Here is an 18547-nt window from a genome sequence, read left to right as displayed (position 1 = left end):
GTAAAAAGGCATTTGGAATAAGATATGTGAATAAAACAGTTTGTTTGTAACTTTTATTACTTAGAAATAATTCAGTTATGTATTTTGCTACTGTAGAGTCTGTTATAATATACCTAAGGGTTGTGAAAGACACTGGTCAGCGTAAACAAGGCTTACTGATGCTAGGTCGGGCTGTATCAACTGTAAAGCATGCTTCCCACTTATGTTCCAATATGTAACTTATCCCCCTGCTTTTTACCCATTTTTGGTTTTCAGAATATTTTCAATTATAAAAATGTCTTTTTCTTTTAATTTAAGGATGGAGTTGCTCGACCTCTGACAGCAGTTCATGCAGCAGGTTACACTAAAGCAGCTTTGAGAGGTAGGATGGATAGAATTCACTGTCTGTCGTGGAATTCACTGTCTGTCATAGAATTTACTGTTCTCAGTGCCATGTGTTAATTTGCAGGTTCTGTATTTGATCCCCTTGGTCAAGCAAGAGGTCCTGCTCCTCCTTTAGAAATGAAAAATGAAGATACGTATGTAGCCATGTTTTTGTTGTTCTGTTTTGCAACAAATGCTTTCGGTGTTCTTAGAAAAATCACAACAACATGGTACTCAGGAAGCCTAGGGGCCAGATTCTCTTTCTGCAGGAAGAGGCCCGGATCCTGCAAACATGCACAAGCTTAACTTTACTAGATTTCATAGAGTTCAAGGCCAGAAGGGACCATTAGATCATCTACGCTGTCTTCCCTATTAATTGTCACCCAGATATCCTTATGTTCAGTCTAGTTATTTTAGATCGACTAAAGTATTTCGGTCCTTGGGAAGCTAAACTGTTATGTACCCCAGGCAAAGAACAAAAGAGACCGAGGTGCTGCCAATGCCTGAGACCCCTGCAGTGGCAGGGAATTGATTATGCCCAGGTAAGCGTAGCAGGCGATCCACGCTCCATGCTACAGAGAAAGGTGAAAACCCCCTAAGTTTCCTGCCAGTCTTACCTAGGGGGAAAAAATTCCATCCCAATCCAAAATCTAGCCATCAGTTTGACCCTAAGTATGTCAGCAAGAAACTCCAGCCAGGCATCTAAGACGATTCTCTGTACCATCTCAGAGCACTGGTCCAATCTCTGATGGTTCAGAAGAAAGTGAACCCCATCCCCACCCTAAGAATACATTTGACCAGTAGTGCATCAGGTCAGGAGATTCCGTCCTGTTCCCTGCAGGTGACCAGCTGACGTCCTGAAACATGGGGTTTGATTATTTTCATTGTCCTAATGTGGAGCAGCAAGTATTAAGAGCAGGGGTGGGCAAACTTTTTGGCCCAAGGGCCACATCTGGGTGGGGAAATTGCATGCAGGGCCATGAATGTAGGGCTGGGGCAGGCAGTTGGGGTGCGGGAAGGAGTGCTGTGTGTGTGGGAGGGGGTGCGGTGTGCAGGAAGGGGCTCAGGACAAAGGGGGGTGCAGGGAGAGGTGTGGAGTGCGGGAGGGGGCTCAGGGCAGGAGGTTGGGGTGCAGGAGTGGTTTGGGGTGCGGGCTCCAGCCCGGTGTGTCATACCTTGAGTGGCTCCGGGGTGGCAGCGGCGCGCAGTGGGGCTAAGGCAGGCTCCCTGCCTGCCCTGGCCCCGCACCGCTCCCGGAAGTGGCCGGCACCAAGTCCCTGCAGCCCCTGGGGAGTGGGCAGAGGGCTCCATGTGCAGCCCTCACCTATGGGTACCTCTCCCGAAGCTCCCGTTGGCCGCGGTTCCCCGTTCCTGGCCAATGGGAGCTGCGGGGGGGGGGGAGCGGTGCCTGCAGTTGAGGGTAGCGTGTGGAGCCCTCTGCCCCCACCTCCCCTAGGGGCTGCAGGGACGTGGTGCTGGCTGCTTCCGGGAGCAGCGCGGGGCCAGGGCAGGCAGGGAGCCTGCCTTAGCCTTGCTGTGCCACAGGGGTGGGGAGGCAATCCCGTGGGCTGGATCCAAAGCCCTGACGAGCCAGATCCGGCCCTCAGGCCGTAGTTTGCCCACCCCTGATTGAGAGCACGCTCACAGCAATGCAGGGATCCTATTCTTTCCATGGCCATGTAGGAAGGGGATGACCCGGGGAATTCACAGATTCCAAGGTAACCAAGTAATTCAGATTATTCTGTAACAGTAACCTATCCCTCTTATTATTTACTATCCCAGCAATCTGTGTCATCTGTAGACTTTACCACAAAAGATTTTCTGTAATCGTCTAGATTGTTGATAAAAATATTAAATAATATTGGACCAATGTGATACCACCATAAATAGTACCACTGATTTCAATGAAACTACTTACGGTACTAAAGTTAAGTGTGTCCTTAGGTTTTTGCAGGCTTGGGGTTTGTGTGATTCCTATTGAAGTCATGGTTGTTCATATCCTGCAGAAAGAGAATAGAGCCTCTAGTGGTTAAAAAAAAAAAAAAACTAGCTTTCCTCCCACCCCACTCTTGTATTTTGTGCTCTGTCCGTGGCTCGGGATTCTGAATATAGGTGTGGCTTTTGTCATCACTGAGTGCTGTGGTACAGAAGAGGATCAGATCCATTAGAGGACTGGAAGAGTACTTGCTTGGCAAGGGATGCTAGTGGTGCTTGTAGAGTGATAGCAGGAATTTCAGCGTATCTTCCCACTAGGAAAGACACAGGAAATGTTACCACTTCTTCCCTCTGTTCCTTCTTTCCAGGATCTCATAACCCAAACAGACTTCACATATTCCAGAACTGAGGTGGTGAATGTTACTAGTCTAGTGTAAATGTTGGATGGTGCTAGAGACTTGGCACAAAGCAGATTGGGGAGGAGGGATTCATGCAGGGCCATTGGGCTTCCTGAACGCCAGGGGTAGTGGGACATGCTGCAAGTGGAGAAAGAAGGGAAATAATCAGATTATTATGCAGCTAATTTTTTGTCACAGATTAAATAATTGTGGATCAATCACAGCTTTTGATAAAATCTGTAATTTTGATGAAAAGTTGTGCTAACACTGTTTAAAAAATTATCATTACAAATTGAATTTCTACTTTTGATTAAACTAGCTCTTTAAAATAGTACATATACATTATTGGATTTCCAGTGGGTTCTTGAAAGTTTCACCCAATGCATGTATCTATACTATCTTTATCCAAACAGCTCAAGTTGAGGCTTGTTACATTAAGAGGATTAGAGCCCAATAACCCAAACCTCTTTTCTGTCATTAAATGGATCGCTCGCTGAACATGGTAAAACTACAGGATCTTCTCTTTTTCTTCACTAGCTCACATTATTGATAGAACTTTTGATAGTGCAGTAACAAAGGGCCACTTTTACAGTTGTATTGTCCATTAAGAAATGTCAGATGCTATGGCATGTTAATGAGACCCAGGACAGCTATAATACATTATTTTTAATACACTGTATTCAAAAATCTTTCTATTATTACTGGTATTTGCATAAGACAAATGATCCATTATTTACCCAATTTTAGTCCAGAAGAAAAGATTAGACAGTTAGAAAAAAAAGTGAATGAGTTGGTTGAAGAAAGCTGCATTGCCAACAGCTGTGGAGACTTAAAATTGGTAAGTTATCTGGGTTTCATTTGTCTTTTAATATTATTATATGCAGGGACATTTCATACATGCAAATATGCTTTTTAAATGCTAAATTGACTTTTGGTTGGTCATAAAATTTCCAGTTGTTAAAGTTAGGTTGTCTTAATTTTGATATTGTTATGGCTGATTTTGTGGTCGTGGTCTGCATTGCCACAAAGAAGACAGAAGCTTGATGCTTAGTGTGTGTGTGTGTGTCTCTCTCTCTCTCCTCTCCACCCAAGTCAGTGATATTTGGAAATGCTAAGATAATGTGCCTAATATTATATAATGATGATCACTCTGCTGTCACATAGGGTATGTCTACACTGGCAGAGTTACAGTGCCGCTCAGAGAACACTGAAGGGAAACCACTGTAGTGTGTTCACAGTATCAGCTGCCTGCACAATAGCATGTTCACATTTGCGGCACTTGCAGAGATATTTGGAGTGGTGCACTCTGAGCAGCTATCCCACAGAGCATCTCTTCCTCTTTTGCTGAGTTGTCGGAAGGTGGAGGGGGTCGCGGGGCATCCTGGGTCCTGTCCCAATGCCTCATGATGCATTGCTTCGCATCCCAGCAATCTCTTCCATCCACATTTGGCGCCATCTTTCAACAGTTTGTGTACTGCGCGCTCTGCTCTGCCTCTTTGGTCTGCAGGAATGGATCCCGCACTGTTGACCAATATGCTGCTTGTTCTCACTAACACGTCACGAGTGGCACTGGAGTTATTCCTTAAACTACAAAGACAAGAGGAGTTTGACATTGATCTCGCCACGCGTAGTAGCTAATGACACAAGATTGCTTGTGGCATTCACGGAGGTGCTGACCACAGTGGAACGCCACTTTTGGGCTCAGGAAATAAGCACTGAGTGGTGGGATCACATTGTCATGCATGTCTGGGATGACTAGCAGTGGCTGCAGAACTTTCGGATGAGGAAAACCACATTCATGGGACTGTGTGATGAGCTTGCCCCAGTCCTGCGGTTCAAGGACACGAGAATGAGAGCTACCCTGCCGTTGGAAAAGCGCATGGTGATTGCACAGTGGAAGCTGGCTACTCCAGACTGCTACCAATCAGTCGCTAACCAGTTCGGAGTGGAAAAGTCGACCGTTGGACTCTTGTTGACAGAAGTGTGCAAGGCCATTAATCGCATCCTGCTCCGAAAGACCGTGACTCTGGGCAACGTGCGTGACATTGTGGATGGCTTTGCACAAATGGGCTTCCCTAGTTGCAGACCCCCCCTCTGGACTCTCCCTCATGGCATGCATATTCCAATTCTGGCACCAGACCACCTAGCCACCTAGTACGTTAATCGGAAGGGGTATTTCTCTATGGTTCTCCAGGCGCTCGTGGATCACTGTGGGAGTTTCACAGACATTAACGTAGGCTGGTCTGGAAAGGTGCATGACACACGTATCTTTTGGAACACTGGCCTGTTCAGGGACTTCCTTCCCGGACCAGAAGATCACTATAGGGGAAGTCGAAATGCCCATTAGGATCCTGGGACACCCTGCCTATTCCTTAATGTCGTGGCTTATGAAGCCGTACACAGGTCACCTTGACAGCAGCAAGGAACAGTTTTACAACAGGCTAAGCAAGTACAGAATGACTGTTGAGTGTGCTTTTGGCCATTTAAAGGCCCGATGTCACTGCCTATATGGGAGGCTGGACCTGGCTGATGACAATATTCCTATGCTTATAGCCATATGCTGTATGCCCCATAATATTTGTGAAGGGAAGTGTGAAAGTTTCACTCAAGGCTGGACCGCTGAGGCTGCATTTGAACAGCCAGAGACCAGGGCTATTAGAGGAGTGCAGTGCGGTGCGGGGCCATAAGGATTAGGGATGCCATGAGGCAGCAATTTGAAGCTTAAATCCACTAATATTTGTTGCGATGCTTGGGAGTGCAGTGCTTGTAATGCTAGGAGGTGATTGTGATTGGTGCAGACGATGCACTGTGAAGGTTTAAGAAAATTGCCTGTTGATTTGCAGGGCTCTGCTTTCAATTAATAAAATAAAGATTGCTTTCAAACCAAAACAATTCTTTTATTAAAAAACAACAACTTGAGAGAGACAAAAAAAAATCAGCACTGAGGGGGAAGGTAGGGTCCCAGGAGGAGGTGGGGTCCTGGGACGGTTAAAGATTTGTGTATGTCCAGGTATCATATCCAACCTTCTCCTTTGCACTCAACACCCACCCCTTTGCAAGGCTAAATTGCAAAGGGGTGGGTGTTGAGTGCAGTGGGTACTGGGAATCTGCAGTGCTGGACTGTGATGAGGCAGGAGTGTAATGCAGCAGGTACAGACTGGAGCCAGGAGGTTGATAAGAGTGTGTTGGCAGTGTCTGGGGTGCGCGTGGGAAAGAGTTTTGCGACAGCAGCTGCAGGGGAGAGTGGGCGTAGAAATGCTTGATTCGCAGTGCTAGTAGCGCTTAGAGCGTGTCTGCTTGGTGCTTCATAACGTTTAAAAGCTGCTCTGTGGCTTCGTTTTGGTGTGCCGCATTCTCCTTTTGGTCCCTCTTCTCGCTGTCCTACCACTCCTTCAATTCTTGTTTTTCGACTACGGAATGCATCATGACATCATCCAGAAAGTCCTCTTCAGTTCTTCATAGCCGCTTTCTAATTCTGTGCAGCCGTTCAGCCAGCAATAACAAAGAGGGAGGCTGGGCTCCCACAGTCATATCTGTGAAGTCAAAATGCAACATTTTACAGGAGCAGAATTGTTTGCAACACAACAGACCACTGATTCGGTGATTTAAAACACAGCCACTATTCACATACCTGTCACTAACTGGCTGACCCCAGGCAAGCACACATGAGCCACAAGACCCCCAAAATGGTGAGTAATCGCAGGGGCTGGGTAAATCAGTGTTCCAGGACTGTACTGTACACTGAGCACGTGGCTTTAGGGGAGAGCCAGCACTGTAGGGGGGGCCTTATAATCATTCCTGTCCCCACATTTTCCACAGGCTGTGTTTATTATGGAAGATATCTCACTGCTGAGGGTGAGCAGGGAATCAAGGGAGGGTCTTCTCCAAGACTGCGACTTCCGCCCTGGCCCTTATGCAGCTCGCCTGTGTGCAGCAATGTCCCTCTCCCTCCCCCCACCCCATGATGGCAGAGTGGCATAGGAAAATTACCCTTAATGGGGCAAGAAACAAAGCAGCTCTGCCAAAGAACCTGCAGCAGCAGATTGCCCAGTATCTTCATGAGGCAGATTCCTGTGAAGTGTCAATCAACACCCTGTTCCGCCACTCAGACTAGGCATGTGGTGGTACGCACATCATACAGACACAAGCCTGCTTTCTGCAACCCTCCTGCCCCCAACAACTCGCTTCAGCAATTCCCAAAATCAAAGCCACTTACCAGGTGCCTCCTCTCCTGTTTGTGCTTCGCCAAGATTCGACAGCTGTGACTGGCTAGCCGCCTCCGGGGTAGAGAAGAGTTCCTGGCTGCATGCATCTCTGACCTCCGAGTCTTCCTCTGCCTCTGGGTCCCTCTCCCACCTCCACATCCTCGTTCCAAGATTTCCTCCTCTTGGCTCGGTCCACTCTCGACTTGCACATGAGTCACTGAAGTATCTATAATGGCCTTCACAGTGGAGGTGGGATCACCACTGAGTATCATGTCCAGCACTTTGTAGAACCAGCAGCTCATGGGCGCAGCACCGGCGTGGCAGGTTGCCTCCTGCACCTTGTGGTAGGCGCTCCACAGTTCCTTCACTTTGACCCTGTACTGCAGTGTATCCCGCCCAAGGCTCCTTTCTGTCATGCATCGTGAAATCTGTCCGTAGGTATCATAATTCTTACGTCTGGGACTGGACAGCCTCCTCTCCCCAAATGCTGATAAGGTCCAAGAGCTCGGCATTGCTCCAAGCGGGGGATCACCTGATGCGTGGAGCAGGCATAGTCACCTGGAAAGATGGGCTGAGACCACTGCACACGTCACCGAGCCAGCAAGAAGGGGACTTTCAAAATTCTCAAGGAATTTAAGGGGCGGAGCTCATGGTTGGTCACCTGAGGGCAGGGCAGTAGAGTTCAAACCAATGACCAGAGAGGTGAGAACAGTCATTGTGGGACACCTCCCAGAGGCCAATCGCAGTACTACAATCGACCAGGGTGTCTACACTGGAACCGTGGCACTGTAGCCACAATGCCGAAAGCTGTACACCTCTCATTGGGGCAGCTTTTTTACAGCGCTGCTACTGCGCATTTTCTGCACACTAAGTGGCGTGGCAGTGTGTACACCTCAGGAGTTACAATGCAGAAAGCTGCTTTACTGCGCAGAAACTTGCCAGTGTAGACAAGGCCATAGTGTTTTAAGGCTAGATTTTTTTATTTTTTTTTAAGTTATTAGGCCTAAATACTTTTAAAAATCTGGCTCTAAGTAAAATGGTGTGACTGTTTTTTGTTTTCATATTTTGTTTATGACATTACTTCTCATGCTCTTTTTGAGATCCTGCATTAACTGTAGGGTGACTAGTGTATTATGGAGGTTGCTTTGCTGAATTTTCTTTCGGAATATTGTTTTAATCTAAACATGCTTTTTGTGTAATATTGCTGCTTATCCAGGGCCGGCTCCAGCATTTTTGCCACGATCGGTGGCACTTCGGTGGCAGCTCTGCCGCTGCCGCTTCATTCTTCGGCGACAATTCGGTGGCAGGTCCTTCCCTCCGACGGACTGAGGGACCTGCCGCCGAAGAGCCATACATGCCGCCCCTTTCCATTGGCCGCCCCAAGCACCTGCTTGCTGTGCTGGTGCCTGGAGCCGGCCCTGTGCTTATCTGCTGTAAGGTGTGTGTGTGTGTGCATATGCTCTGTGTGCATAAAGGAAATATATATGAAAATAATGTATTAATTTCTATTTTAAATATATGGGAGTGGGTCTTGAGAGGGAAGACAGAAGGCAAGACTAAACTGTAATATTTGCTTTAAGGCTCTGGAAAAGGCAAAAGATGCTGGAAGAAAGGAAAGAGTGTTGGTGAGGCAACGTGAACAAATTGCATCTCCAGAAAACATCAACTTAGATCTCACTTACTCAGTAAGTGCTGAAATGTCTGTGTGCCTGAATAAGATCTGGGTGTAAAGTGTGCTTTTCAGTAACATGCCTTTTTAATGAAATTGAGTTTGCTGTAATGCACGTATTTTCTGAGAGTTCCCAGAACAAATTTCCAGATCAGATACACTGTATATTTAGAAATGTTTTTGGAAATAGTTACTGTAATTTTGGAAAATAGCAATTAAAGGGTACTTTTGTTGTTGTTAATATTCCTAAAGCTTAATGATAATTTTAAAATTAAGGGTTTGTCTTCAACTCTTAAAATTGGTAGTAGGCTTTAAGAAAAGATTATGTAGGGTCTATGCCCTAATATTTAAGGAGAATTTAAAGTTGTACATTAGTTAATACTGTACTGGAAGTATTTCACTAAGAATATGTCAAGCTAGGCTAAACTGATAATATATTTGAAGGTAAGTTAAAAAATTAAAAATAAGAAAGTGATGGATATAATTTATCTGGATGCAGACAAGGATTGTCTGTTTTTCTTAATAGCATCTTGCAGAAGTCTCTCTTCATGAGCAGATAGACCACAAATAGGGGCGTACGCCTTGTTGAACTATGCTAAAAATTACACACATTCTATGAGTTACAAATAAAAAAACATTTTAATAACAACCTCACCTCATAATTTACTCATATTTAGGCCTAAAAAGTAACATTAACTGTGAAGAGAGTTCTTTTGCCAAGGGATAGCTTCCTCTGAATAGGTGGATATCATGAGGCTCATGATAGAAGTATACAAAATAACAAACAGTATAAGCAGGGATGGCCAAACTTACTGATCTTCTGAGCCCTGCTTCTGCTGAAGTCCTGAGCCCCGGCAGGTGCCTCCTGCAGGGCCGAAGCCCAACCAGCCTGCAGTAGGGAAGAAGCCCCACGTTCTCCCCGCAAGTCTGGTAGGCGGAGAATGGGGGGAGGGACATATGGTTTTCTGCAAGCTGCACTTTAACTGTAAAAGAGTTAACATGCAGCTTGGGAGCCATGGTTTGGGCCCCCCGGTATAGAATAAGTAGATAGGGAACTTCTGTTCATTCTGTCTCATAATACAAGAACAAGGGGCATTCAGTTCAATTGAAAGTCCAAAATTGTTCAAACCTGATAAAAGGAAATACTTTTTCACCCAACACACAATTAGACCATGGAACACATTACTACAAGATACATTTGCAGATAAAAAAATTCCATTTTATGTTTGTCCTGTGTGTTCTCCACAGCTTATGTACCGACATATTTAGGATGCAAAATGTTTGCTACCTCTTCCTTAGATAATTGGGAAAATGGGAAGTATGAGAAAGACAAGGTGGATGAGGTAGTATATTTTATTGGACCAACTTCTGTTGGTGAAAGAGCTACACAGTCAACAAATATATTAAAGCATCTTTCTATCTATTTTGTATATTGAAATTTTTCTAATGGATGCTTTGATTCATATTGGTTACTTTTTGAGAGAGAGAGATGTGGTTATGTTACGTATTCTCTTTTTTTTTTTCTTTTCTTTTTTTTCCCTTCTTTTTTCTACAGGTTCTTTTCAACTTGGCCAGCCAATATTCTGCTAATGAAATGTATGCTGAAGCACTAAATACATATCAAGTCATAGTGAAAAATAAGATGTTCAGCAATGGAGGTAAGTTACACACCAAAATGCCTGATATTGATGGCAACGCATTCACTAACCAGCTGTTTGACTTCACTTGTGAAATGCTGAGCACCTCCTGAGTGCCCTCAACTCCCATGAAAGCCAGTCAGAGTTGACAGCAAACACCACTTTGTAATGTCAGACCTCATGTCCTTGGATGATTTGATGTGGTTTAGTCCTCCAGCTAATCCAAAAAGTGTTCTCTTTCCAGGCTAAGTATAAGTCCAGATTAAAAAAAATACATTCTTTGCCCTCCTTCATCACTGCTGATGCGCAGGGTTGGTCATTACCAACAGTAGTTTTCCCTTCCTAGCCTGAACAGTTCAATAGTTCTTTCCATCATTGTCTGCCCTGGTTTTCCCCTGTTGATTCTGAAGTGAAGGGGAGGTTCCTTCTCGTCCTATGGAAGCCCCAGCCATGGGCCCCAAATTAGGAAGCTAACACTTCCCATCTTGAACCTTCTGTGCCACTTTCTTCATTCCCTTCTCCCACCCTCTCCAGTTTCCTTCTGTATCTTGCCTGTCTCTAGGTCTCTTCCCAGACCCTCTCCTGGTCTGCTTCCCCAAGCTTTCTCAGCAGAGAACACCACAGCAAATCCTGTCTCATCCCTGATCTCCTAGACTCAGTAAGAAGCTTGTTTTATATAGTCCTTTCTTTCCTAGAATTCCTTCCTGTCTCTCCCTGAATTCTCTCCATTCTGAGTGGAAGTCAGGAACAGGCTGTTTTGGACCATGCTTTAGCTTAAAGGGCCAGTAGATTCTGATACAGGGACTGATACATGAAAAAGGTGCTTCTGCAGTCTCACTGGTTCAAAATTTGCATGAGGAGGGGTGATATGAATATTTTTAAAAGGTTGGCACATAGTTCATTCTTTTTATTTTTGTGATAGGCAGACTGAAGGTGAATATGGCAAACATTTATTTAAAACAACGAAACTATTCAAAAGCTATCAAATTCTACCGCATGGCTCTAGATCAGATTCCAAATGTCCATAAAGAAATGAGGTGAGTTTATACTGTAAAAGTTTTGAAATTCCTTTTGTTTTGTATATACAGTAGAACATTTGACAATATTAAAATAAAAAATAATAATATAAATATTACTTAACAATTATTTCTTTAATTAGGATTAAAATAATGCAGAACATTGGAGTTGCATTTATTAAAACTGGCCAGTACACTGATGGCATTAGTTCCTTTGAACACATAATGAGCACATCTCCAAACCTGAAAGCAGGCTTCAACCTGATTCTTTGTTATTTTGCCATTGGAGACCGTGAACAAATGAAAAAAGCTTTCCAAAAACTGATCACTGTTCCACTGGAAATTGATTATGATGACAAATATATTTCACCAAATGTAAGTATGAACTAAGCAAAATCTACAAATTTTATTTGCAGAGGGAAAATTTTGCATGTTGAGGAAAAAAAATCTGTTCTATATAATGTGTACATACATATCTGTGTACACATACACACGATGGTGTGATGTTTTACCAGCATGAGTTGAGGATGGCAGTACTACTCATTTGTGATAGCACTCTTGAAAACATTTCCAAAATAGTTTTTCTAGAAAATGTGACATACATAAAATATGTATTTGTGTGTTGTAGTATAGAGTTGGCACTCATTTGGGATGACTTACTGCTTTGCCACTTTTATTTATAAAACATTTACATAAAATACTTGTTTAAAATAATAAAAATGACAAATCAGTGAGTAAGTTATGCAAGTCATCTCAAATGAGTGCCAGTAAAACCTATAATATCATAGCACACATATTATACAGAAAAACAATTTTATTAAAGTTTTACAGAGGATTTGGTTTTGGTTCATTTTAGTTTATTGGAACTATTTTTTTAATATTCCTCCACCAATAAAGCTAGGCTCCCTTGTACCATGAGACCAACTGTTTATGACTCTGAGGTAAGAAAAAATAACAAATAAACTTAAAAAGCAACAGAGGGTCCTGTGGCACCTTTAAGACTAACAGATGTATTGGAGCATAAGCTTTCGTGGGTGAATGCCCACTTAGTCAGACACATGTAATGGAAATTTCCAGAGGCAGGTATAAATATGCGAGCAAGAATCAGTATGGAGATAACGAGGTTAGTTCAATCAGGGAGAGTGAGGTCCTCTGCTAGCAGTTGAGGTGTGAACACCAAGGGAGGAGAAACTGCTTCTGTAGTTGGAAAGCCATTCACAATCTTTGTTTACTCCTGATCTGATGGTGTCAAATTTGCAGATGAACTGAAGCTCAGCAGTTTCTCTTTGGAGTCTGATCCTGAAGTTTTTTTGCTGTAAGATGGCTACCTTTACATCTGCTATTGTGAGATAAACTTAAGACACCTCTTAAAATAGCCTAAAATAGTTTTTCTATCCAAGGTCATGATTTACTAGGGCTATAAGCAAGTCCTCTATATCCTGTGGGAAAGCTGTGAATCCCTTTTTCTGGAGTAAAGCTCCATTTCTAGCCCTACATCATGATGATGTAATGGACCTTAAAGATGTTGTTGTTGATGTAGGGCTACATATTGTTTGTCCTGCACTGCCTCTCAGCATAATTTGGAATAAAATTCCACATTTGGTAGAAAAAAAGAAACTGTTTGTGACAGGTTAATTTATGGGGAAAAGGGAATCTTTTCTAATCCACTCAGAAGTTTGACGTTTTAGAAGTAATCCTAGACAGTTGGATTAATGGGCAGAATGCAAATGAATGCTCAAAGGCAAGTCAAATTCATTTATCACACACAGTGTTGTGGATTACTTGGTAAACTGGGCATAAGCAAACCATGTGTGTTTTAATGTGGCCAAAACGTTAAGTCATTTCTAGGAATAAAGAATGTAGGCCATATTAAGAGGATGGAAGGGAGCTATCCTGGGAATCACTGACTCTGAAAAACACTTGAGGATCACAGTAAATAATCAGCTGAACATGAGCTCCCATTGTGATGCTATGTCCAAAAGAGCTAATGCAACATTTGGATGTGTAAATAGGAGACTATCAAGGAGGAGGAGGGGGGAGATTATATTCCTTCTGCATTTGGCACTGGTGTGACTGCCCCTGGAATAGTGTGTCCAGTTCTGGCATACACAATTCAAGGAGCTCTATCTATTTAGCTTATCAAAGAGAAGGTTAAGGGATGATCAAATCACTGTCTATAAGCACCTACATGAGGAGCAGAAATTTGATGATAAAGGACTCTTCAGTCTGTCAGACAAAGGTGGATAGCAAGATCCCATGTCTGGAAGCTGAAGCTAGACAAGTTCAGACTAGAAATAAGTGCAGATTTTTAACAATGAGGGTAATTAGTCACTGCAACAACTTATCCAGGGTTGTGGTGGATTCTCCCTCTCTAGAAATTTTTAAATCAAGATTGGATGTTTTTTCTAAAAGATATACTGTAGTTCAAACAGGAATTAATTATAGGAAATCCTATGGCCTGTGTTATACTGGAGGTCAGACTAGATGATCGCAGTGGTCTCTTCTGGTTTTATAATCTATGTATTGATGAGAGATCCTCCACAAATACATGGAGTGTGTGTGTCTGTGCGTACACATGCGCGCGCTCACACACACACACTTGTTTTTTAGATATGCTGTGTGTGAGACTGACACAAGAGACTGACTTCATGATTTAATAGACTCTAGAGATGGAAAAGACCTATGATTATGTATAATCATAGAACCTGAAGACGGAAAAGATCTATTACGTGATGTAGTCAGACTCCCTGTCTACCTTGCTGAATTGGGGCCTCAGTGCAGCACTAAGCATGTGCCTGACTTTAAGCATGAGCGTCGTCCCATTGCTGTCAATGGGACGACTCACATGCTTATATGCCTTGCTGAATCAGGGCCATAGATATGATACACAGAGTACAATAGTTGGTAACCTATGTGGTTAATATGAAGTGTGATCCACATATAGTATCAGACAAACAGTATAAGGCTACTAGTCACAAATGCAATCATTTTTAATTTTGTAATTAGAATTTGTTCATTATTCCTAAGGTCAGAGGATGTCAACCTATAAAATGGTAAAAAAAAAAAAAAAATTTGTACATAAGTTCTTTGAAAAATGACAGTCTAATTGTTCAGTTGAAATATGCCTTTTAAAAAATGTATAGTGTATAATATGTCAGTTGCTTCTTATACTCTGTGTTAATGTACATATATGGCTGTACCTTATATATAAATATACATTTCCATAACTTATTTTGTTTTGATTTTTTAGGATGATCCACATACTAACCTATTGATTGAAGCCATTAAAAATGATCAATTACGGCAAATGGAACGTGAAAGGTAATACTGGAAACATAGGTCCCTATCCATTCCACATATGCCTCCGTGGTTGCTAGCATATGGAAATTGATACCAGCTTTCCAAGCTGCAAAGCCTGAGGGCTGGTCCACACTAACCCCCCAGTTCGAACTAAGATATGCAACTTCAGCTACGTGAATAACGTAGCTGAAGTCGAAGTATCTTAGTTCGAACTACAAGGTACTTACCGCGGGTCCACACACGGCAGGCAGGCTCCCCGGTCGACTCCGCGTACTCCTCTCGCGGAGCAGGAGTACCGGTGTCGACGGTGAGCAGAAGATAGATTGCTTACCGCCGAACCCGGAGGTAAGTATAGATATACCCTGACAGCTATTCCTTATTCTGGATGGGATGGCTTTAAAATACTACATAAATTCCCTAGTAATGACTGTTGGGCTTGTGGAAAGTGTCAGGGAAAAATACTAGATATGCTAAAACAGGTGGGCAATTTTTAGCCTGGTTGGCTGAAAAATAGCCAGGGAATAAGATTTTAAGGGACCTTGAAGCTCAGCCAAGTAGGACAAAGGGCTCCATTATTCTGAACATTTCTTCTACTTCCTAACTGTTAGTTAGGAACTAGGGAGGTATTTGATCTAAAATAAAGAAGCAAAAGGAGAAAAATCTGGCCCTTGGTCACAGTCCTGTATCCCTAGGGAGTGGGATAGGGAAGACGAACAAATGGAGGAGAAGAAGTTACAAAACACCTATTGATGTGAGTTCCCCATCAGTGAAATACACTGCTCAGGGGTGGGGGGGAGGACTTTTTTAATTTTCTGAGCCCTGTGCAAAAGCCACACTGGATTGTATATGAGTATGTTAGACCACTGCAAAGCATCCAGCATATGTGGCCTGCTGGCACTGGAAGGTAATATAAATGTTAGACTGTAGGGATATTGTACAGTGCAGCTGGGAGTAACCTCCCAACCCGAGTAAGACTGACTTGTACCAGCAGGGATGAAGCTAGTGTGCTAAAAATTGCAGCAGAGACTCAGGCGGTTCTGAGGTCAGGTGGCTAACCTGACCTTAGAACTGGGGGCTCGGTGGGCTTGAGAGCCCAAGCTGTCACCCGAACTACAAAGTCCACACTGCTATTCTTAGCATGCTACCGCAAGCCCCGCTAGCATGAGTCTACCTGCATAGAAGGCTCACTGTCAACTGCAATATAAACATACCCGAAGGGGCCTTTATTATTTTGAGATACTGTATTATCAGATCTTCTTTCTGTATTATAAATTATTATGCTCCTATTCATATGCTAGGATAGGATTGTTGTGTAATGATATAGTTTAGTGACTAACCTCTCTCTTGGATTTATGCAAGTCTTACAAAACTTCTGGCCTTAAGAAATACTGTAGCATTACTAGCTACCCAATCTATATATTACACATTGAAAGATGTAATATTAAATCATACTATTATTTTACTGATGTCTTGATTAAACAATAATACAATAACTCCTCATTTAAAGTCATCCCGGTTAACGTTGTTTCGTTGTTACGTTGCTGATCAATCAGGGAACATGCTCATTTAAAGTTATGTAATACTCCCTTCTAAAGTCGTTTGGCAGCTGCCTGCTTTTTCTACTGCTTGCAGGAAGAGCAGCCCGTTGCAGCTAGCTGGTGGGGGCTTGGAACCAGGGTGGACTGGCAGCCCCCCTAATCAGCTCCCCGCTCTCCTAAGTTCCCTGTACAGCAGCTGCCCAGCAGGCTAGCAATTGCAGCTGTCCTCCCCCCCACCCCCCCACTGCCATGTGCTGCTCCTGCCCTCTGTCTTGGAGCTGCTCCCCAAGACTCCTGGTTGCTGTGCAGGGTGGAGGAAGGAAGAGGGGGGCTAATGTCAGGGTGTCCCCCTCCCCCCTGCTCCCCGCTTCCCTCTGCTCTATGGAAGATGGGGTAACACACCAGGGCTCAGGACGGAGGGAGCTTGCAGCAGCTGCGGTCTCAGCAAGTTGATCTAATTAATAAGGCAGTGTACTTAAAGGGGAAATGCGCATATCTCCCTCCATTCCTGCTGCCTTGCAAAGTGAGAGAGTTAACCCTTGAGGGCCCAGCCAATTGCTAGTTCATCATTTAGCAGTAAGGGAAATATCCTCTGACTCCTCCACCTCAACCAAGCTTCACAATCATCATCACTGTGTATCAGTATTAAATTGTTTGTTTAAAACTTATACTCTGTGTGTGTGTGTGTGTGTGTGTTTATATATATATATATATATATATATATATATATATATATATATATATATATATATATATATATATATATATATATATATATATATATATATATATATATATATATATATATATATATATAAAAAAATAGTCTTTTGTCTGGTGAAAAAAATGTCCCTGGAACCTTACCCCGTCATTTACATTAATTCTTATGGGGAAATTGGATTCGCTTAACATCGTTTCGCTTAAAGTTGCATTTTTCAGGAACATAACTACAACGTTAAGTGAGGAGTTACTGTATAGATGTTGCTCAGACTTAGTTGGTGAATAGCGATTCAAGGCACAGGATAAGGTAACTAAGTTTTTGATGTTTTCATATATACTTTCTCTACACACTGATATATATCTATTTTAATTCCTAAGGAAAGGCATGGCAGAAAAATATATCATGACAGCTGCAAAATTGATTGCACCAGCGATTGAAACCTCCTTTGCTATAGGCTATGACTGGTAGGAGACAGTTTTCTTCAGTTTAACTGCATGCCAATTTCTGTCCATAATCAAAAAACCAAGTTCACAAATGTAGAAACCTAGGAAATGTAGCATTTGAGTTGTGCTTCTCGAACAAAGCACCCAAGTACTTTTAAGTCAGCTTTGATAGCAATGCCCTGAAAAAATAAAACAGAAATATTGTGCTTTATCCATCTACAAAACAATTTAATTGCATCACAGATCATAGAAACTCAAATGTCAGTCCTATAGTTATTGAGCTGCTTTACGATGGTTTACATTCATACAAAGTACTCATACAAGAATCTTACAAATTCCTGATTAGACAAATCACATACAGAAGACAATCATTCTGTACTCTTCACTAAAGGTCTGAATGTGACATGCTGAAGATATACAGTGTCTTACTCTTCTGATGCTAATGACTTCACACAAGATCAGGGCCTCTGGTTCCATGTGCAAACCAATTGTTTAAATGTTATGTAACTGTTCTGCCAGTCAGAGTTGGCAGCAACAAAGGTGTGTTCAGAATCTAGGGGTTCATTTTCAACAATACAACACAAAACCGGCTCAAGCCCCCACCCAGTGACCTGGAACAATTACACACCACCTCTGGGCGCCTCTAAGAGGCAGTACTTCCCCTCTTGCAAGCACGGAGTCTGAGTGTAGCAAAAAAACTTTTAATAAAAGGGGGAAAGTAACTCTGCCTTAATTTGGGAAAACACCACAAACAGATTTCATAAACACTAACCATGAGCAAAAGACCCACCCCCCAAGTAAGTTGGGCAGTGTCCTTTTCCCTGAGGTTCTTAAGTCCAGCAACCAAAAGTCCCTTTAACGTACCCTTCCCTTCTCTGCAACCCACTGTGCAGTTGTCGTCCTTGGTCAATGCAGACCCAGAGTTCACAGGTGCATCTGCAGGATTCACCTCTCACCCTGGTTGGAGGGGGAGGATAAGAAGGCACCTTTCTTGCTCTGTTGCCCGGGCACTCGCTCGCCCTTCCTCTTCACCAGCAACCATGCCTCTCCACCAGCTATGGTCTTCAGGCCACCACACAGCTCTCAATGAATTCAGCTGTTAGTGCAGGAACCTCACTGCTGGTGCACACTGGCCAGTCTCTTGCATCAGAGACACTGTCCCAAGCAGGTCTAAGTATTAGACCTAGATACCAGTGATTTCAGCTCCGTGTGCGCAACAAGACTCTCACTTGAGTCTAAATTAGCTCGTGTATTACACAGTGGAGAGAGGAAGGGTCAAATGGTGTGTAAGTGTCTACATAGGGCCCACATAACCTGGTACA

General features: G+C 43.2%; 1 protein-coding gene across 2 annotated transcripts in view; it reads left to right on the top strand.

Annotated features, from left to right (window-relative positions):
- Positions 1–18547, top strand: part of IFT88 (intraflagellar transport 88) — an 87352-nt gene that overhangs the window by 8275 nt on the left and 60530 nt on the right. For both annotated transcript variants that reach the window (XR_010601036.1, XM_065595220.1), the window contains exons 6-14: positions 298–361; positions 449–518; positions 3444–3534; positions 8482–8586; positions 10126–10228; positions 11130–11244; positions 11367–11598; positions 14474–14544; positions 17160–17246. Coding sequence is in view for 1 of the 2 variants with exons in the window: in XM_065595220.1 (XP_065451292.1) it covers positions 298–361; positions 449–518; positions 3444–3534; positions 8482–8586; positions 10126–10228; positions 11130–11244; positions 11367–11598; positions 14474–14544; positions 17160–17246 (938 nt within the window). In the remaining variant the exon portion in view is untranslated. The remainder of the gene's footprint in view (positions 1–297; positions 362–448; positions 519–3443; positions 3535–8481; positions 8587–10125; positions 10229–11129; positions 11245–11366; positions 11599–14473; positions 14545–17159; positions 17247–18547) is intronic.

This window comes from Chrysemys picta, chromosome 1 (genome assembly GCF_011386835.1).
Source record: "Chrysemys picta bellii isolate R12L10 chromosome 1, ASM1138683v2, whole genome shotgun sequence".
Classification (NCBI taxonomy): Eukaryota; Metazoa; Chordata; order Testudines; family Emydidae; genus Chrysemys; species Chrysemys picta.
Note: the sequence above shows the minus strand (reverse complement) of the source record. Positions and strands in the feature narration are given on the sequence as shown.